General features: G+C 39.3%; 1 protein-coding gene across 1 annotated transcript in view; it reads right to left on the reverse strand.

Annotated features, from left to right (window-relative positions):
• Nucleotides 1-1,388: 1,388 nt before the first annotated feature.
• Nucleotides 1,389-22,240, reverse strand: part of LOC143295843 (DNA helicase MCM8-like) — a 60,930-nt gene continuing 40,078 nt past the window's right edge. Inside the window, exons 17-28 of the mRNA XM_076607494.1 lie at nt 21,977-22,117; nt 19,355-19,398; nt 18,707-18,793; nt 15,399-15,462; nt 14,569-14,624; nt 12,484-12,520; nt 10,581-10,691; nt 10,023-10,088; nt 7,366-7,535; nt 5,007-5,091; nt 3,226-3,315; nt 1,389-2,818 (exon numbers count right to left, since the gene is read on the reverse strand). Coding sequence (XP_076463609.1) covers nt 2,705-2,818; nt 3,226-3,315; nt 5,007-5,091; nt 7,366-7,535; nt 10,023-10,088; nt 10,581-10,691; nt 12,484-12,520; nt 14,569-14,624; nt 15,399-15,462; nt 18,707-18,793; nt 19,355-19,398; nt 21,977-22,117 — 1,065 coding nt within the window. The 3' untranslated portion in view covers nt 1,389-2,704. The remainder of the gene's footprint in view (nt 2,819-3,225; nt 3,316-5,006; nt 5,092-7,365; nt 7,536-10,022; nt 10,089-10,580; nt 10,692-12,483; nt 12,521-14,568; nt 14,625-15,398; nt 15,463-18,706; nt 18,794-19,354; nt 19,399-21,976; nt 22,118-22,240) is intronic.

The following is a 22,240-nucleotide window of genomic DNA, read 5'->3' on the forward strand; positions in this document are numbered from 1 at the left end:
ATTATGCAAGTATTCCTTGTTTGAATGGATAATTGCATGGTTGATAACAGATAGGAAATCTTTTTATTAGTATGAAACCGACAATCATGTTTAGATTTCTCCGGTTTTACAGAACTGAGACAAGGAAAACTTACTAAGAAATATTTTCATCAGACTTTTATGTAACGTATAATCATGTCATCACTGTGTTACTGTAAAACATGCATTTTTAGTCTAAGAAGCTTTTAATTTTGCTGTGTGTGTGTGTGTGTACAATATCTGACTAGTGTTTCTGTATGGGTTTTGTCATATTTGCTAGCCAATAATGTAAGATTATGAATACTCAGTGATGTTTTGAGTATGTGCCATTTTTGTGTTGTTGATGTGTGCCTGTTTATATAATTATTATATATTGTCATTAGCTTACCATACTTTTTTTCCCCATCATCGGGTTTTACTTTCTGTTACCAACCATTTTTAGCATTTTTGTCAGTGATCAAAGGAAAGCTTATAATTTAGTTTCTCATGTTCAGTCTTTTAAAAAAAAAAAAAGAAAAAGTAAGTTTTTCATTGACCATTTATGGCACAATTTTACAGTGATATACTGATTTTCTGAAGATGGTCTTTGCCTTGCTTAATGTTGCAGTTGTTTTGGACCTCAGCTTATAAATCATTTGATTCTGCGCCGTCCAGTGAATAAGTTTCTTGTGTATTTTTATCCCTTGGTCCAAGAAATGGGTGTGTTGTGGGAGCACGGGAGTGGGGTGAGGAAGGGCGATTGAAGGAGTGGAGTGGGGGTTGGGGTGGGATGGGGTCTGGTTTGTTTGGTGGTACCTGACTATATATGTTGTTATACTGTGACAAAAACATTGTGAATTTTCGGGCACAGTTTCTTGCATTATCAGACTGGATTCCTTCACTTTATTTATTGAAAGCTGTGCATGCATTAATTACAGTTGCTCAAAATAAAGTTGCTTCCTATTTTCCATCAAGCTCCTGTGGTTTAAATAACAAAAATCCTCTTTCGCATCAAACGCATTAAAAGTATTTTTCTTACAATTATGTTGGACACACACACACACACACAAAGGAGAATAAGGGAACTGGGAAGAGAAAAAAGATATTTGCATTCTTTTGCATGATTGCTGTCAAATCCGTTTACTAAAAAGAGCTTCTTAAGGTTAACATGTTTACACTTCTTTTTTTTTTTTTTTCTTTTTTTTTTAATAAATATTTACTAAGATGTTGTTGTCAATTTATCAAAATGGAATTAAAAAAAAAATGTTAACAAAAAGGCTTAAAAACTATAAAAAAAACAAAACAAAACAAACAAACAAACAAAAAACCCCACACAAGCCACAAACCTTTTTTTTAATAATTTTTTTTTTACTAATTTTATCTTCCAATCATTTAGCACCATCCAACAACCCCACACATCAGTCTGTTTGCGGAGATAAATGCATACATCTTGTGTTGAAGCAACACCCATCCAGTTTCAGACTTTCTCTCTTTGTTTCACATTCAGAGTTAGGACCTGTGACATGTGCAGATGATTCAAAGGAACATGAAAGCACACAAACACAAAGGGATACAACATCCAAATAACTTCTCAAAAACCTGTTCACATTAATATATACATGACACAATCATTAACTCACTCAGTACGGCCAGTCCTCTCTTCTCCACTACACAGACCCCTCGGACGTCCAGTGGGTGTCTCAATGACCCAACCTTTAGCTTCCGTCGTCAGAATGGTGGTATACTTTGTCAACATTCACGTCTTCAGTATAAGAGCCTTCCGCTTGCAACTTTTTGATGATGGTAATTGGGGTGAAACGCTGTTAATGTCGTCTCTTTCGCCGTTCGTATGGGAAGAGTTAATGTACATGCCGCAATATGGAAGTTGCATAAAACACCTTCACTAGCTGGCATCAAGTGATCTGGGTTTGAGGCCCCGTTACAGTGTGGTCCATGGGAAAAGCACTTTGTTCTGATTCTCCTCACTCTACCAAGGTGTAAATGGGTACCTGACTTGGTTGGGGAAGGTCAAAACGACAGAAGGAGAGGATTGGGCCTCACCTTCCTATTCCGAGACAGAGGTTATGAATTCTTTAGGGTAGCAATTTTTTTAAACTTCACTGGCATCAGACAGTGGTATCAGACTGTCATCTCTATCTCTGCATGGAGATAAACACCTGCTCACAAGCTTCAAGTTATTGAGGTGCACAGTGACCTTCCTAAGAATTCTCCACAGCGTGTCTAGACACAGAAGAGGACATCCTTCAACAGAAGAAACTTTCATGGTTGTGTATTCTTTTGTTTTGTCCTTCACTGCTAAAGATGATTCATTTTGAAGCAAAATGTGAGAAGGCACATCACTGATGCTGAATAACTGTATAAAAACAAATTTTGAAAAGGCACATTTATTTCCTTTTTATCACAGTCATTTCTAGAAATTGTTTTGTGAGAAATTGCTTTGGTTGGAGTTCATAAAACGCTATTTTGTTTTATTACTTTCAGCACTGAAAGCATAAAACTTACAGCTCATTATGCAGACATTACCCAGCAAAGTGAGAGAAAGGTGAAAAAGAAAAACTTTTATTGAGAGATTTGTTGACTCAAATCATCTTGCTAGAGTCCACTTGTTCACTTTGGCAGGGACATGAACAAGATGATATCAGAAATGTAATTATGTCTCAAAAATAAGAAAAAGAAAAGAAAAAAATCAGTATCCAAATGTTTGTAACTGATAGACCTTTGCTCCTTTCTTCAGAAGGAAGCCTTGGTTGTTCAAAGAACTGATGAATCCCTCAAAGTCCAAGATGTGCAGTCCTATATCCTGTAGGAAAATAAAAGTATGATAAATACATAATTAGAAAAATAAATAATTAATAATAAAGACAAAGCCTCCAACTTTCACATGTGATACCCACTTAACCCAACAATGGGGAAATATGGGATGGAAAAAAAATAATAATGAAACTGCGAAACAGATCAACTTCAACAGATTTTTGTGTTGTGACCTGGATCTCAACCCAAGACTTTTTGTTCTGGACATAACCAATGTTATCACTGTACTAGGTAAGACTGAAAAAAAAAAAAATCACAATAAAAGCTCCACCATACTTGTACATATACTCCATCCCCACAATCACCTACCCTCTCACCCAAAAATATCCACATGATATCATGAACATGACAGCATGAATGGAAAAGCACAGTTGAATATATCATTTTTGCACTCACTTTTGCAATTTGTCGCATCTGCTGAACGGTGAAGATGGAATTGTAGGTCTGCTCAGCCACTCTCTGCAGTGCAGCCACAAACTTCTTGGGCTATATGTACAGCAAGCAGTGGAAATGGTTACACTTACTCAACAGTACACTGTATGAAAAGTGTTCCTCCAAGGGTGTAATAAATGCTTGTGGTTACTTTTTCATTTTGCCATTTAGTTCAACAATAGTAAAGGTATGAATGCCTTTCATTCTACAATGGTAAATATATGAAAAGTAATCTTCCAACGTTTCAAGTATGCTGGCACTTTTTTTTTCAGTGCCTTTCATTCTACAACTAAGAAGGTGGTGTAAAACATTCTTAAAAACAGATGACTATTGGGCCATGAGGTAAAATGAATGTAAAATAATACATAAAAGGTAGGATATATAGTTGCCTTAATAAATGATCTGACTGATGTATCATTTACTTCACACTTTTCCAGGGTAATATTTGGGAAAAAGCTTTTAAAATAAAGCAAGATGTAGTAAACATGCTGGTGAGCAACACTGGCAGTGAACATGTCTAAACTGGACCAGTGTGGTTCTAGAAAAATAGTTTTGAAGTCTCTCTTTCAGTGTAAGCATTGTTTGTGGTCTGGTAAGACACATTTAACACAAAGAAAATTCAAATAATGATGTATTCATATCCCGCACTAGTTCTGAAAAACAGCAATGGTAAATAGCAGAATTAATTATTCTCTCTCTGTCTCTCTCACTATTATGATCATGGTCCTTTTTGGAATTTCAACAAATGCTAACGTTACAAGAACAAATATTGTGCTGTGACTTAGGCAAAATACACACACACACACACACACATTCGTGGAGATGCATACTCGCACATTATTTCCAAAGACAAAGAAGTCAGTGTAGTCTTAATGTTGTTCTATGCATTTAAGTATCCATACAAAATAGCCAGCAGCTGAATATATACTAAAACAGCACCTGTATGTGAATGTGAATTCAACATATGCAGATGTGTGGATCCCCACACATGTCATCACTGACTTCTTTCCGTCAGAAAATTGTGCACAAGGGTCAACAAACACTGTATAATAAGTCTTTTTGGAGGTGAAATGCTTCACTGGTAAGTGTCAAACAAAGGCATAGTTTTGACAATAACTGCAACTGTGTGTGTGTGTGTGTGTGTGTGTGTGTGTGTGTGTTTTCTTTTTTTTTTTCAACAATACATTAAAGCATGTAATATTTGTGGATAATTATCTGAAAAACGCAGCTTTCAATGCATCTGAATCTATCACCAAATGCTATGAAATCATGTCTGGTTTTTGTTGTTGTCTACTATCGAAACAGGCCTGAATTTTGTCTCCTCCCCACAAGTCTGAAAGAGTACTCTTATTACTTCAATTTACAGGTTTGAGAACATCACTCAGGAAGACAATCAAGGTCATCACAAAAACAAAATAAAAATACACATACCTTCCTAGCACAGGGGCCCAGAGCACTAACAGTTAACACCAATAAAGCGAAAAAATGGTTACAATGGAATGTCAATGAAAACACACACACACATCACATGTCAACACCAAGACATCAATCCATAAACGAAAATTTGCTCAGATGTGTTCTGAGGCCAATTTGAACTAAGATTTTGTTCCAGCAAAACAAATTTCGCAGGGAAGTCAGTTCCAGGTGACAGGGCCTCAAGGTATGAAAAGGAGCGCTGTCCTTGTAATTTCATTTTTACAATGTGGGTGATACACACAGAGGACACGCGAGTCAACAGATCTTACCTGAGAGCGACCACTCATGCCTGAGCCGTGCTGTGAGCGCTGGAAGTCCAACAGGCCGAACTGGTCACTGAACACATCCAGCATGCTGGAACCACACACAGTCCATCAGATAACTGCACTGTACATAGCACTCTCAGAGCTACAAAAAAAACCCTAGTCCACTGGTAAAAACTGCTCCTGGCATTGTTTATCAGTATTTTTAACCCTCTCTGTATTTTTCATCAAACGTTCTCCTGGTAACGTTTATCAGTGTTTGTGACCCCTTCTCCGTATTTTTCAAGAAGCATTTTTCTTTGGTCAATGTGGTTACATCAATAGGCAGCCAAGTCAGTGTAATTATTAGTAAACTAGAATGTTTATGTAGTCTTATGTAGAACTGATATTGGGATAATAATGCTAGCAGTTTTCAAGTATTCTTGATATTTTTTCACAAAGTATTTTGCATTTTTATTTTCTTGGTCAGTGTTATCATCACATCAATAGGCAGCCAAGACAGTGTAATTATCTTTAAAGAAAACACATTTACATGGTATTAAGAAATATATTTTGATAATCAACTTACCTATTATCCTAACAGCAACTAATCTTTAAATAAACCGACCAATGAAATAATAGAACAAAAATGGCAAAATAATCAAATGACCCATGACTGAGTCTGCCTAGAAAATGAAGGTCAGAAGCACATGTGGTATATTTCATGAACAACACTTTCAATACCATCATGCAGGATTACACTTCCACGTAAGACAAAAGGACGCTTTCCTGATGCTGAACTTTCATTCGTATTCATCAATATTATTATTCTTTTTTTTCTTTCTTCTTTTTTTTTTTTAAGGAGAAATCAGAGGATGCGTTCAAGTTCTGCAAATGTGCAGGCTGTCTCAGCATCCATGGAAGATTTTCGTTTCTTTTTTTTTCTTTCCTTTTTTTTTTTCTTTCTCTTTTTTTTTTCCTTCTTTTTTTTCGTTTTTTGTTGTTTTTTTTCGTTTTTTTCCCTTCTTTTTCTTCCGTCATCATTTTTAATATTATTATTCTTATTACTACTTCTAAAGTCTGGGTTCAAATCCCACTCTCACCCTATCTCCCATGTTTGACTGGAAAGATCAAACTGAGCGTCCGTCCAGTCATTCAGATAATATGATAAACCGAAGTCCTGTGTGCAGCATGCATGCACTTGGCAGATGGAAACAGAACCCACAGCAACAAAAGCATTGTCTTCTGGCAAAATACTGCAGAAGAAATCCAATCTGACAAGTACACAAATAACAAGAGAGGTAAGGCCTTCAAGACTCACTCGTGATAAATTAAGTCCCCTAGCATTAATTACAGAGTAATTTCCCTTTTTTACTATCTGCACCAAAAACGTTTGCAAAATAAATAAAACTTCCATGCTTAGCAAAAGAAGTTCCTGTTTGAACAAAAAATGATAATAATGACTCCTCTTGTTGTTGTGTTAGAATAAGAGGTCAAAGTGCCAAGTTTAGAGAATACAAAAAATATAAATATAACAGTAAATGCAGTTTGCATATAATTAGGCTTCTTTTTTATTTTTTGTGTGCCCATTCCAGAGGTGCAATATTGTTTTAAACAAGATGACTGGAAAGAACTGAATTTTTTCCTATTTTTATGCCAAATTTTGTGTCAACTGACAAAGTATTTGCAGAGAAAATGTCAATGTTAAAGTTTACCATGGACACAGACACACAGACACACGGACACACACACACACAGACAACCGAACACCGGGTTAAAACATAGACTCACTTTGTTTACACAAGTGAGTCAAAAAGGCATGCACTCAAGGCCTGGGTTATGCTGCTGATCAGGCATCTGCCTAGCTGATCAAGTGTAGCATATATGGATTCGTTCGAATGCAGTGATGCCTCCATGTGAAAATGAAACTCAAACTTAGTATTACTATGTATCCAGAGATACCAATCCCTGTCAAGTGTTTGTAGGAACAATCAGGGAATTTGGTAGGAACATTCTGAACTTGGTAGGAATACTCCAAGCCACATCAGCACATTTTATCAACAAGGACATACAAACACTCGGGCCTTCCTGCAACAAGGTGTAACTGCTACGTTTAAGATGATTGGACCATTCAATGCTGTTTCAATGAAACACGCATGCGATTAGCTGAGCATCATCACATGACACCAAGGTAGCAGTGACTGCCCCGGCCTCGTGATCGATAGGTCTGGGTAATGCTGGGACAGGAAAGCATGTGACCGTGCTACGTAGTTGAAAATGAACTCATCGGAACAATTCTGACGTTGGCATAACGTCGAACAAACTGTGATTGAGTGTAACAAAATCCAGCGAAATCCAAACAGTCGGCATCTCTGTGTATCAATACCTGTACTTCATGATCTCCACCACTTCCTCAGCGTCCTGGGCGGTTGACACTTCCCTCAGCTCCAGCCGCGCTCTGGCCTCTGTCAGGCGAATCAGCGACTCCAGCTGGCGGGTGGTGATGGGTGTGCTGTCCTTGGCGTGGTGTCGCTTGCGCAGGTCCAGGTAGAAGGTCTGTCAGACGGAAAGGATACAACAACTTAGAATGCTGTCATCCGTAAACCATAGCAGCACAATGTCATAATATTAATCAATTTATTTATACAGGTGCTGAATTTCTGCAGGTCCAGGCAGAAGGTCTATCAGACGGAAAGAATACAACAGCTTAGAACGCAGTGTCATCCGTAAAATGTCATACATCCGAGGCAGAACATTGTCATAATATTGATGTTAATTAATGTATTTATATGGTGCTGAATTTTTGTGCAGAGACAAATCAAAGCACTTTTGTACCCAATTTGACGGGTGCAACAGTCAAGTGGTTAAAGCATTGGACTTTCAATCTGAGGGTCCTGGTTTGAATCTTGGTAAAGGCACCTGGTGGGTAAAGAAAGGGTGGAAAGTTTTCCGATCTCCCTGGTCAACATATGTACAGACCTGCTAGTGCCTGAACCCCCTTCGTGTGTTTATGCGCGCAGAAGATCAAATACGCATGTTGAAGATGCAGTCATCCATGTCAGCACTGGGAGGGTTATGGAGGCACAAACATACCCAGCATGCACACCCCAAAAAACAGAGTATGGCTGCCTATGTGGTGGGATAAATAAACAAAATGGTCATATACGTAAAATATTACATGCCTGTATGAATGTGTGTGTGTGTGTGTGTGTGTTGTGTGTGTGTGTGTGTGTGTGTGTGTGCGCGCGCACGTGTGTGCGCGGGCGCGTGCGCGAGCGCGTCTGCATGTGCGTCTGTGTGCGCGCGCGTGTGTGTGTGTGACTGAAACCTGATTGAATGACACAGGAAATGAATAATGAGTGCCTAATGGCAGCCGTCAGTCAGCTCTACCCAGGTAGGCAGCCTGTTGTGCAAATGACCTTGAGCTTGTAAAGCTCTTAGAGCTCGATCTCCGATCAAGAATAGGCGCTATATAAATGTCAATATCATTCATTCATTCAAAACAACATACATAGAGCGAATAATGTCATAACATTGATATTAATCAATGTATTTAGATAGCACTTGATTTTGTGCAGTGACAAATCAAAGCATTTTCGCACCTAACTTGACATGTGTGCATAACTCTGGAAATGTAAATAGAAAAGGCTAGAGAAACTATGGATGAAAAAAAACGGGAGGTTAGGAAGGAGCTGTTTTGCAAAGAGGAAGGTTTCTTGGCCAGACTCAAAAAAGAGCTGAGTTTAGGGACTTGGCAGAGTGAAAGTGGGAGATCATTCCAAGTGTAAGGTCCTGAAAAAATGAAAGAGTGCTGGCTCTTTGTGGAATGTTTGAATCCATGAAAAGCAAAAACATATCTTCAGCATACACACACACAAAAAAAAAAAAAGAAAGAAAAAGAAAAAGAAAAAAAAAGACTGTCCTGGAATTTTTTTTTTTTTAATCACAAAGCCATAAAGTGTAGATGCTTAATTAGCAGAGTATACAGTGTCACATATGTAAAAGGTTGCTCATGGAAAATCAGTGACGATGGGAGCTACACCATTCAGAAAAAAGTTTTAAAAAAATAAAAAGAATGTGGGGGTGGGTGGGACACTGGAATACAGGCAGCAAAAAGTCTCTGAAATGTATGATGGGAGTGGGTGTGAGAGAAAGGGTGGGGGTGGAAAGGGTAAAAGAGGTCAAGGTAAATTCTATCTTTTTAAATCATGAAATATAAAACATACAAAATCTAAAATTTAAAATAACGAAGACGAAATAGAAACAAGCTGTACAAGAATCTGTACATTATCAGTGCACCAATTATAACACACACACACACACACAAAATGGCAGCCTTCAGTGGGCTCTACCCATGTAGGAAGCCTGTTGTACAAATGACCCAGTGTCTGTAAAGCGCTTAGAGCATGGTCTCTGACTGAGGATAGGCGCTGTATAAGTATCCATATCATCATCATCATTTACGTCGCCTAATCTCTAATGCCATACCAGCCACAAGTTCTTTTTACGGACTGCCAGATTATGCTTACTTTTACCATGTGTCCCAGCTTTCACTTCACTGACAATATTTCCTGGATGGACAAAAAAGCAACCTATGTATTTTGAGGAGAAAAGAAACAAGAGACAAATACTCCACTTCTCTGCAGTAATCTTGCAAAGGTAGCCCTTTCAAAGATCATCAACTTGCATTATCAGTTAAAAAGACTGTTGTCACTAAAATAATAAAATAACTAAATAAGTAAATGAAGAAAAACCATAAAAGCACACCCACACATCAACCCCCAGATAAAAACCATTAAAAACAGAAACGTACATCTAAAGTTACTGAGAATGGGCACTATGAAAAATATCTCTGCTCACTTGAATTTTGAATTCTGATTGTTTTCCAGTCCATTCATCATCCGAGGCAAACAGTTTCAGAAAGTCATATGCAACGACTGGTCATACTACAAGAAGAACAGAATGTGGGTAAAAGTGAAAACAAGCAAATCTCTGTTTAAACTGTGAATTGAATATAAGAACAATTCTTTAGTGGCCACTTACCTGTAATACTTTGGCAGCCTCTGGGCCTATCTTAGGATGAACATATTTCCTAGCATAGCCAATGTACTGCACACACAAACACAAAATCCTTTTGTTGAAAAGTAAACACATTAGAGGCAGATACATTTTTAACCTGTGTTTGACTGAACTATCAAACAGTTTAAACAACATTAATGACTGAGCGCAACAAGCCATCATCGGTCCTGTCAAAGAATCACAACAAAGAGCTGCTTTTACCATCAACAAACTGGCAACTTGAACTGCTGTTCACTTGATCACATTTTCATATTGTACATATCTATTACTACCCATGAAATCACTGAGACCAAAATTTGGCAAGCAGAAAATTCTTGTTGACGCAGAGAGAAAATCATATTATCTTGCCTTACGTGGAATCAGGCTTTTCCCTTTCACAGGTAAAGAAAATACAATGCAATACAATATGACACGTCTTTATCATTAGACTATTCCTTTCACAGGAAAAGAAAATACAATGCAATACATTATGACATATCTACATCAATCTGATTCGAAATGGACGCAACTTTGTAAGCACACCTTGCGCAGCAGAGGAGGAGGTAAAGGGTCGAAGGGCTCTCCTTGTCGTACTTTTAACTTTTCACTCAGAGGACGATCAGCCTCCCACTGGGCTTGGGATGGATCCAACGTCTGAAAAATGAACGACGGGAATGGACACAATATGGAAGACATTCTCTGCGAGACATTGGCAGAAACCGTCATAAACTTGACAGAGGGAACTCCGTTCAGTGCTAACTTCACACTCATAACTTATTTTTCCTCGTTTCTCAATGGTGAAATTCCAGCATCTGGATCCACTAAAAGACTGCCACTGAAAGATTTCTTATTCATCTCTATTCCATGGCTTATCATTCTGAAGTTTAACAGAAAAGAAAATCCATTAATATTTTCTGAGGTAATCACACTAATTGTTACTTATGCCATTCCTCAAACATTTTCAGACATGCACCAGCCAAGACATCTAGATCAGACTGATATCATCTCCTGATATAATCTTGTGTTCTTTGGTGTTGACTTTAATGAAATGGAATCATTTCAGACTGCTGATCTTTTTTGTAGACTTCTCTCAGTTTTATGGCCTCCATCTTGATGTGAAGATTTCTAATTCAGACTGTTCTGAATGGACTAAAGTACAAGTCTTTGAAGTGCGTGTGGCTTTGCGGTGTCAAGGGCAGAATTCAGCACCTTTTATGGCAGGGGTGAAAACAGTGACAAGTGAGAGTCCTTTTGCTGAAACAAAGCTAATGGTGTGGGGGTCACAGCTCATGAACTCGGAAGAAGCAGTAAAAGCTTTGTTGACTTCAGTGTGCTGTATCCACAACAGCCTCTCTTCTTCTCCCTACACTTACAGTCACGTGTTTCCCCAAGGGTTTTTTTCTTTGCCTGACTCTTTTTACTCTTCCACTTGGGCAGTCGAAGTCTAGTACTGAAACTGATATGGTACTTGTAGAATCACCAAGTCCTTGTCCTGTGTATAGTCTGTACATGAACTCTTACTGACAGTCTCAACACCAGCAAGTGAATAACTGGTTTTTGTTCCATCCGTACTGTTAGAGAATATGAACACTATTTGAAATTACTCCAATTTTCTTATTGTTGCTCATGTATATTGTTTCAGCAATGTTTCTTCTGAGAAAAAAAAAAAGCAGTCATGATTTGTTGTCATTCAAATCCACTCAGTAGTTTTACATATGCACCTGTTTTATTGTTTTGTTTGTTTGTCTTTTGGTGGGTTTTTTTTGTTTTGTTTTTTCAATTTTCACTCCCTGTCATTTCAGTGAAATCTATCAAACAAACTGGCATGTTCCTGTTTATGAATATTCTTGTTCACCTCCCACCCCCCGACCCCACCCAGAGTCCCACTTGCTTAAATTTTGATACAGATAGATTGTGTTTGTGCAGGCCTAATTCGAAAGAAATGAAGCTGCTAAGCATGACTGATAATGACAATTCATAAACAGCGTCATTCTCGTCCAATATGCAGATGATATTTGCATGTGGATGAACGCAGTGACTAAGGATATATATGCAAGCCAATGTGTCTGTGACTTTCTGTGAGTTTCACCTTCTTTACCCACCCTCTCCCTCCAAAATAGTAAATTAGAACAAATGAAACAAAAGTAAAAAACCAGAATTAATTCAGAGGAATGTTATCCTTTCAATTAACTGATGATGACACCAGCTAACACAGTTATTAGAAACTGAAGTATTCCAAGTCTGTCAAGCTGCTTTATAACACAGTCAACCCGTAACTCACACACACACACACACACACACACACACACACACAACATTCCATTTCTACCGCTTGATCTCTCACATGTCCTTCATTCTTCCATTCTGACAACATGTTTGCTATACCACAGAGTCTGCTACAGCACATACATACTGAATGTTTCACTTGTTCCACTCAGTCTCTTACCACATCTCCTCTTTTCGCAGCAGCACCAGCCATCAGCCTGAAATGTAGGACAGCTGTATGACAACCCGTGTTTTACTTTGAAATCAATGGTCATGACAAAAAAAGAAGAAGAAGAAGGAAAAAAAAATCATCAGTCGACATCTGCAGAATATTTATTACAATCATATTCCAGTACAAAGTGATCCACATCAATGACACACTACATGTACGACAAAACATGTATTTCAGCAGGGGGTGGTGACACCAGCTAACATAAACTTAAAAAAAAAAATGAAAAAAAAAAAATTGAAAAGAATCAACAAGTGTAGGAACAGGTGGATCCAAGACACATTTAAAAAATAAATAAATAAAAAAAAAATAAAAAAAGCTGAAGCAAACATAGATCACATAATTTTAACTGTTGTTTGTATGTCATGTTTTGGCGTGTGCCATGTATCAAGATTAATTAGCAATGCAAAAAAAAAAAAAAAAAAAAAAAAAAAAAAAAAAGCAGAACACAGCTTTTACAGGAAGACACTTCTTTGTAATCTGATCTCTTTTAGCATATCTATACGCATACATATGCCAGAGGAACAAGGCATGCATACCTATGTACAAAAGAAGCCTTCATTGTCCAGGTAACATGGTTAAGTCGTATCTGGTGTTGTTCACATTTATCACTGGGTCACCGTTTAATAAATATAATATTCAGGTGACTAGAGTTGGCAATTCACAGGCAGCAATCAGTTCTAGATCACCAGGAGACCACACATCAGAGAAGACCTTGCACTGCTCTGGAACACTTCAGTAGTAGTCAGAGGTGCCTGTTCTCATTCAACATATGCAGGACGCCCCCATTCCACACTTGCCAGAATTTTCTCCTCCTCCTCAAGACCTTGAGTGGTGGCCTTATGCATGTAAAAGAACCAATGGCAACAAGAGTTGTCCCTGGAAAGATTTTTGTGATCAAATCCACTCTAATGTATGCGTGCATGTGTGTGTGTGTGTGTGTGTGCGCGCGTGTGCACACATATGAATTACACAGGAAATGATGGACGCCAAAAGTTGGCTCTACCCAGTTAGACAACCTGTTGTGCAAATTACTCTGTGTTTGTAAAGCGCTTAGAGCTTAGTCTCTGACCTAGGCTAGGCGCTACTTTAGTTTACATATCAATCAATCAATCAAAACCTAAATTAGGATCTCTGATGTCAAAAACAAAGCCCAGCCAAGAAGCTGAGCCAGATTCAAGTGTGCGTCTTCTGTGAAACAGCGACTGCCACCACATCCCTCCACTGACTGTCAAAATTATTGGTTTGATCTAAGTTCATGAAAGTGTTGCGGACTGAGGGAACGTCTAACATAAAGAACCATTATTGGTGGTGACTGCTCAGGCTGGGTAAAAAGACGTTGATTTGAGTACAACTAACGGACGCAATAGCTGAGTGGTTAAAGTGTTGGACTTTCAATCTGAGCGTCTCGGGTTCAAATCTTGGTGGCGCCTGGCGGGTAAAGGGTGGAGATTTTTCTGATCTCCCTGGTCAACATATGTGCAGACCTGCCAGTGCCTGAACCCCTTTCGTGCGTATACACACGCAGAAGATCAAATATGCATGTTAAAGATCCTGTAATCCATGTCAGCGTTCGGTTGGTTATGGAAACAAGAACATACCCAGCATGCACACCCCTAAAAACGGAGTATGGCTGCCTACATGGCCGTGTAAACAAACAAAACGGTTATGCACATAAAATGTTAAATGTTACATGTTTGTCTCAGTGCGTAGGTGTGCGTGCCTGAAATCTGATTGAATGACACAGGAAACGAATGGTGAGCGCCCAATGGCAGCTGTCAGTCGGCTCTACCCAGGTAGGCAGCCTGTTGTGTAAATGACTCCGTGTGTGTAAAGTGCATAGAGCTTGGTCTCCGACCGAGGATAGGCGTTATATAAATATCCATATCAATCAATCAATCAAAAAACTGTTCAACATTTACATCCATCATTGCAGAAAGAACGCCTTTTGTAATACCATTCATTCAACGTTTTTGCTTTCATTAAAAAAACAACAACACAAAAAAAACACAAAAAAAACAACAACAAAAAACATACCCTTTGCGACCTGCGTGCAAAGCCATGACATGTTCTGACAGCAGGCTGTCCATTTCCTGAAAGCAAACACACCGGAATCCATATGAATGTGCAAGTGATTACACGGATGGAGGCATTATCCTTGCCTATTTACCAGTGCATGTCTATCCACTAGTATGTCATCATGTCTTGAGGAATGAAGGAAGAGACAGTGTGTACTAACAGAGTAAAAGGTGCTCTTATGAGTGAGCTGGCATGTGTGTTGGCATGGCATGCCTTTTGGTGTATGTGTATGAGACAGACTCTGTGTGAAAGCTATCCATTTTATCAGTCAAAAACAATTATCAACTTAAAAGGTGTTCAGTCTTTCCATTAAATCTACAACTGCTTTAATTCTTATCAATTATAATCTATTAAGAAAATTTAAAAAGATGCTGCAGCAAAGAACACAGGAATTTCTTTGTTGTACTTTAAAATCAAATGGCCAACTGTGGAAGCATCAACCAATATCCAGAGGACTGCAGAATAGGGTAAATGATACAAGAACAAGTTCCTGGTAACACGTGGGTCTAAGACATGTCACACACACACATTAAGGGCGTAAAGCCGACAGGTCGTTAAACTCCAATCGTACGCAGACATACCCACAAACATAAATACATCCTCACACAACCAAACACACACACACACACACACACACCACACACATACATATTCCAACCCCTCAGCCTGAACCCTTGAACACACGCCCACACACACACACATACAAACACACGCACACATTCCCACAAACATAAACACAACTCCACAACCATTCACACACACACGCACACGCACACACACACACCAACCTCATCTGGCCTGTCCAGCATGATGAAGACCAGATCAAAGCGAGACAGCAGAGCACTGCCCATCCTGACGACAGACCATCATCACACTGGCACCATCAATTCACTGTACACCAAAACCAAACCTAACCAAGAAGACACTCCACTTCCAACTGCACTGAATAGCAATCATATTTTTTCAGTTTATGAAAAATAAACAGCAACAAAAAAACGAACAAAAAATAAAACCAAACGTATATAGCACTAAATCTTATGCAGAATTAAGTCAAAGCACTTTCACATTCAACTTTTAACTCTTTCACCACCACAGTCGACCTTAGTCGACAAGTGTATCGCCAAAGGCGACTTTAGTCAACATCCAGGATTCATCTTAAAAGGATCGTGACAGCTGCAGCCAGTTTTCTGCCAGTAGAACAATGACTAACCTTTGCTCCATGACCCAGTTTGAAGGGAACAAATCAAATGTGTTGTCTTGACATGATACTGGGCGTTGGGGAGTGTTTTTCGACGCAGACACTAGGCGGTGGAAGAGTTAAACGCATGCATAACTATGAAACAAAGAGATGAGAGACAAAACAAATTGATATATGTAGACAGTTTGCTATATAAACTATGGATAGAAAAAAGGGAGGGTGCAGAGGAGCTCTTTTTTTGAAAGAGGAACGTTTTAAGGCCAGTGCTTTCCATGCTTTCTTCAGTCAAAAATAAAATGAGGTATGCTTGACACAGTACTTTTGTTTTTCAATCTCCCTTTTCCCCAGTGATGAAGGACTCTTTCAAAAAATATTCTTGGATAAAAAAAAAAGGGGGGGGGGGGGGATCACCACCCAAATTTGTCTCATTTATCCCTGACCCATGGTTTTGTGGAGATCTGTCAGTATTTACTGGAGATGCCATGTACACTGACTGCTAATTTTTGCCCAGTCTTCCCGATGTTGAAGATCCTTTAAATGTTCCGTGAAAGCAGGTTCCATTCTGGATCACCACAAGAGTCCAACCAGGTTGGTTCTCAGCCTACAGCCAATTCTTCCACTCAGCTGACAGCCAATTCTTCCACCCAGCCCACAGCCAATTCTTCCACCCAGCCCGGTCTATTGTTCCACTAAGCCCAAAGCCAATTCTTCTACTCAGCCCATAGCCAATTCTTCCACTCAACAGTCTTCTACTCAGCCCACAGCCAATTCTTCCACTCAACAGTCTTCCACTCAGTCCACAACCAATTCTTCCCCTCAACCAATTCTTCCACTCAGTCCGCAACCAATTCTTCCCCTCAACCAATTCTTCCACTCACTCCACAGCCAATTCTTCCCCTCAACCAATTCTTTCCCTCAACCAATTCTTCCCCTCAACCAATTCTTCTACTCAGCCCACAACCAATTCTTCCCCTCAACCAATTCTTCTACTCAGCCCACAACCAATTCTTTCCCTCAACCAATTCTTCTACTCAGTCCACAACCAATTCTTCCCCTCAGTCTACAACCAAATCTTCCACTTAGCTCACATCCAATTCTTCCACTCTGTCCAAGCCAATTCTTCCGCTCAGCAAGTTCTTCCACTCAGACCAATTCTTCATTATGTCTAATTCATCCACTCAGTCAGCCCACAGCCTATTCTTCCACTCAGCCCAAAGTCAGTTCTTCTAAAAAAAAAAAAAATTTCCAGATAATCTGTCAACCTGTTATGAAATCCTACTTACAGATAAACAAACGAGAGAGAAAATATAACCACCTTGGCTTGGAAGGTGTTTTTTTTCCTTTTTTTTTTTTCGTTAGTGGGCTGCAACTCTCACATTCACTCGTACACATGAGTGGGCTTTATGTGTATGAACATTTCAGCCTGGAGGTTAAAAAAAAAAAAAAAAAAAAAAAAAAAAAAAAAAAAAAAATCACAGTAGCATCAGAATGTTACATGCAGGTTTTCTTTTCATACAGTTGCTAGAAACAACCAGCATTTGTACTGTCACTTCAGCTTCAGAAATGAGAAAGTACCATAACATATTCATGGATGAAACAAAGTTGTGATCTGCATAGCAAGCAAACTCAGCACAAAAGCACAGGGAAAATCTGACGCTGACAGCCATCCAGACTGGAAGAACATAATACACCCTACTCTTCTTCCATAATCCAAATTGGAAGAATATAATTCAATCCTACTCTTCGACCATAATGAATTCTATGTCATATGGATTTCAACATGTTTTTGTTTTTTCTCCTGCCCCATCATCTTCACCCTTTCAGTGGTCTTTCTCCCACACTGCTCAATCTGAGTCCCCCCCCACACAGCCACAACCAGATTTGTCAGCTGCTGTCTCAGTGCTAGCAGCAGTCCACAGGGAACTGTCAATGTTTGGATGTCAGGCCACACATGAGGGGACTGATTTCACTAACATGCTTGTCATATGCCTCCATTCAAGCTTTAGAATAAATAGGGAGGTTGTACAGACTCAGTTTCACCTGATTTTCGTGGAGGTTCCCGGGCTATTTTTAGTGAGAACTGTGTGCGCATATGCGTCTCCATTTCCTTTTTTTTTTTTCTGCAGGTCACTGAAAGGCTAAAATTTTGTCATGGAAATCGCTGTTCTGGTGAAAGGAATTTGAAAATTTTTGGTGACTATTTTTGCAAGTTTACAAGATACACTGGTTTTATAATTACACCCATTATTTGCTTTACACTTCTACATTTACCTTGAACATGTTTCTTGTCATGTATCTGCCATTAGGTATTCAAACTGATCCATCTATATACACTGCCAAAAAGTTGTCTGAACAAAGGCAGTGCACACTCAGAGAAGCCAGTTACGGTGGTGGGCTGCCTATGATTTTGTATTTGTATTTCTTTTTATCACAACAGATTTCTCTGTGTGAAATTCGGGCTGCTCTCCCCAGGGAGAGCGCGTCACTATACTACAGCGCCGCCCATTTTCTTGTATTTTTTCCTGCATGCAGTTTTATTTGTTTTTTTTTCCTATCGAAGTGGATTTTTCTTCAGAATTTTGCCAGAAACAACCCTTTTGTTGCCGTGGGTTCTTTTACGTGCGCTAAGCGCATGCTGCACACGGGACCTCGGTTTATCGTCTCATCCGAATAACTAGCGTCCAGACTACCACTCAAGGTCTAGTGGAGGGGGAGAAAATATCGGCGGCTAAGCTGTGATTCGAACCAGCGCGCTCAGATTTTCTCGCTTCCTAGGCGGACGCGTTACCTCTAGGCCATCACTCCAATGTCGTATGATCTACTTCTTGCTCTGCAAACGATGGAAAGTCCACCATGAAAGTGTGCCTGCACACCCTCCCAAATTTCACGGGCAATTACTTGAGGTTTTCTGCCACAGTTTTCCCTTTGTTGTAGTGGCCGCCCACTGGGTTAGCTGCTGCCAGAATGGAGGTGCGGGCTGGGAGGCTGGAACAATATTCAATCATATCATAATTATTCAAATAACTGAATCTGAATAATCTAAGTAACCATTAATGGACAAGACAAGAAAGTGATTTAGTCACAGAAAGTTCTTTTTTTTTTTACAGTATCAAATGTGTGTTGTATATATCATCAGAAAATATAAATAAAACACCATGACCTCAAGAGCAAAATAGTAAAAGGTGTGTGTGTGTGTGTGCGTGTGTGTGTGTGAGGGAGAGTGCACATGTTATGTATGTGTGTGAGCTGCGTTTGTGCATGTGCAGGCATGCACATGTCCATGTACATGTGTGTGTGCATTGTTTATCTTTGCACACGCATGCATGCAAGTATACAAAAGTGCATAAATGTATTGGTCTTCACCAGTGTCTTCAGCTATGCACATTTATGAAGCAAAATAAATAAAGACTTTTTTAAAAAGTTGCAAATCGCTTTGTCCAGTTAACAACACAAGGCAAAAGGTCCACCACATCCTCTTGGAATATCCAAAGTGTAAAACCCCAAAATCAAAGTAAATGAAACGGATGATACAACACAGTTACTCACCTGCATACTATACCAGCTTTTGCAATACTGATACTCTGCTGTTCCTGTAAAAAAAAAAAAAAAAAAAAAAAAAAACGAATGGGCATGCTATTATCAGAGGATTGTACTGAGTTGGACATAGAGCAAAGACTGTATTTTCACTATACGGTGTTTGGCTGCAGCACATAATAGCCTTTAAACATCTGACCGGCCTGTTGTCGGGTTTATGCATACATCAGACTTTTTTGTTTGTTTGTTTTTTGGTTTGTTTGTTTTGTTTAAGCAGATGTGGCCTGGCATTTATGGATCAGTCTCTATGCTCTGATGTTATCTAGAAAGTGAAACTGTACAGTGCTGGAATACTTTCTTGCCATAAGAGATTTATTTGTGTGAAATTCAGGCTGCTCCTCCTGAGGACAGTGATTTGGAAGATTTAAACTCTGAAAGGTTTTTAAACTTTTTGAGTGAAAAGCTTGAACCAGTGACTAGTTTTTATTGTACTTTTTTTTTTTTTTAACCCTTGATTAAGCAGACGCTAATGTGGCGATAGCCTTGAGATGGCCTTAGTGGTCAGTGAGGCTCTAAGCACTATGATTTGATTTGATTTGATCTGATTTCCTGAGAAGAGTGCACCACCACAGTACAGCACTACTCTTTTGTTATCACTGTCAAAGTGGCAGTTTTAACAGAACCTTGCCTGGGACAACTCTCTTTTTGCCACTTTTTTTAAATAATTATTTTTATTGTTGTTTTCAAGCACATATACAAAGAATCCTTTATTATCTCCAATTTAAAATAAATTTGTGGTGTAAAACATATAAACAATACATGAGAATCAGTCATTAAATGTCTATATAAATGACATAATAATGCTTAAATGTCGACTTAAAGTAAACAATCACAGTCGTACACATGCAATAATCACAGTAAACATAAAAAGTACTTAAATATAAACTAATAGTAAATAACACACAATAATCACAGCCATACACATGCAATAACTGCTGTTAAATGTATACAACATTAATCTAGAACTAAGCATAGACAAAGTGCTACTATTCTACAGCATTTTCAATATTAAGATGTCGTTATGTGCAGGCAGCCTGCAGGACCATAGTCTGTTTTATATCATCTGAAAAAAACAGAAAAAAACCCCCAAAAAACCCCAAGCACTCAAATCAGGGTTTAGTGAAAGTGGTGGGCAGAGGATGACAAGTCTAGGGAGAGTGGATAAAAAGATGGATAGAATAAACACAGTCCTGGTCCTCGTGTGAATCGAACCTGTGACCCTCATTATCTAGCAGGGCGACTGGCGCAATAGCCAAGTGGTTAAAGCTTTGGATTTTCAATCCGAGTCCCGGGTATGAATCTCGGTAACGCCGCCCTGTAGATAAAAGGGTGGAGATTTTTCCGATCTTCCAGGTCAACATATGTGCAAACATGCTTGTGCCAGAACCCCCTTCATGTGTATACGTATGTATATATGATAGTCAGTCATGTCTGACTATGACCATCAGAACAGCAGAGGACGCAACTGCTGTTCTGACCATTTGGGCTAGAATTTGATTTTTGTGGTGAGTGTCTTACCCAAGTTACATCCCCATTCTCTCGGCCAAGAAGGTTTTAGGACAGTCGGCGTTGGGATGGTTCCCAAAGGCCAACCAGCCCACAAGGCTGCAGCACTAAGAGCCAGTGCAATTTTGCCTCCTGTATACGTACGCAGAAGAATAAATACATACGTTAAAGATCCTGTAATCCATGTCAGTGTTCGGTAGGTAATGGAAACAAGAACATACCCAGCATGCACACTCCCAAAAATGGAATATGGCTGCCTGCATGGCAGGTAAAAACGGATATACATGTGAAAGCCCACTCATGTACATACATGTGAACGTGGGAATTGCAGCACACGAAGAAGAAGAAGAAGAAGAAGAAGAAGAAGAATCTAGCAGGGCTTTTTAATCAATACTGTCTCCAGGCCTCCACACCACAGATTCAAATGTTCCTTGTAAAATGTGCAGAGCCAGGCACAGTGAGCGACACGTCTATATAATTTCTGAATGCTCTGAGGAACCAAATTTTTCTAGATCCCATTGGTTCTAGCAGACTGACAGTCTGCTACAGATTGACGCAAAAATGCTGAGACTTCGTACTTTATTCTTCTTGCCACCTTGGAGTGTGCTCAATGCAGATCTATGCAGTTTAATCTTCACTTGGACTTTACAAACATACTTTTTTTAAGGATGAGTGCAAACTTTGTTTTCTACTTTTTATGTGTCAAATGTATCCCTTTCCTTTTTTTCTCTCCTATTTTTCTTCCTCGCTCTCTCATGGGTGAGGACAGCATATGAAATAGAGGTTTAACCCTTGTTGATAAAGATTTTGTTCATCTTGTTTTGTAAGAAAGTTCAATGACTACAGACCATGCGTGCCGCGGCACACACACACACACACACTCACTATTACTGGACTTACATACTGCAACACATAATAAAATCATTCACCCCCAAATATCTGACTCACACTTAAAATATTCAATCATGCACACATACACACACAATAAACCAACCCCCCCCCACCCCATCCCTCAGCTCAACCACAGATCTCCCCCCCACCAAACCCCCCACCATCCTACACACCCACCATGGCCTCCAGCAGAGCCTGATGCTGGTTGCCCATCTTGTCAAACTCATCGATGCAGCAACAGCCCTGGTCAGCCAGTACCAGTGCCCCTGCCTCCAGAGCAAAGTCCCCTCCAGACCCTGCGTCTTTTGACAGCGTCACCTGCAACAACAGAGAGAGGAATATATATATATATCTACAAGTAGACTTTTCAGTTAATGCTCTCGTATTGTTGGACGTATCTGAAGTCAAAGTGCTCCATTTTCTGCAGTCCTCAGCCAGTCT

This window comes from Babylonia areolata, chromosome 21 (assembly GCF_041734735.1).
Source record: "Babylonia areolata isolate BAREFJ2019XMU chromosome 21, ASM4173473v1, whole genome shotgun sequence".
NCBI classification, from domain to species: Eukaryota; Metazoa; Mollusca; class Gastropoda; order Neogastropoda; family Buccinidae; genus Babylonia; species Babylonia areolata.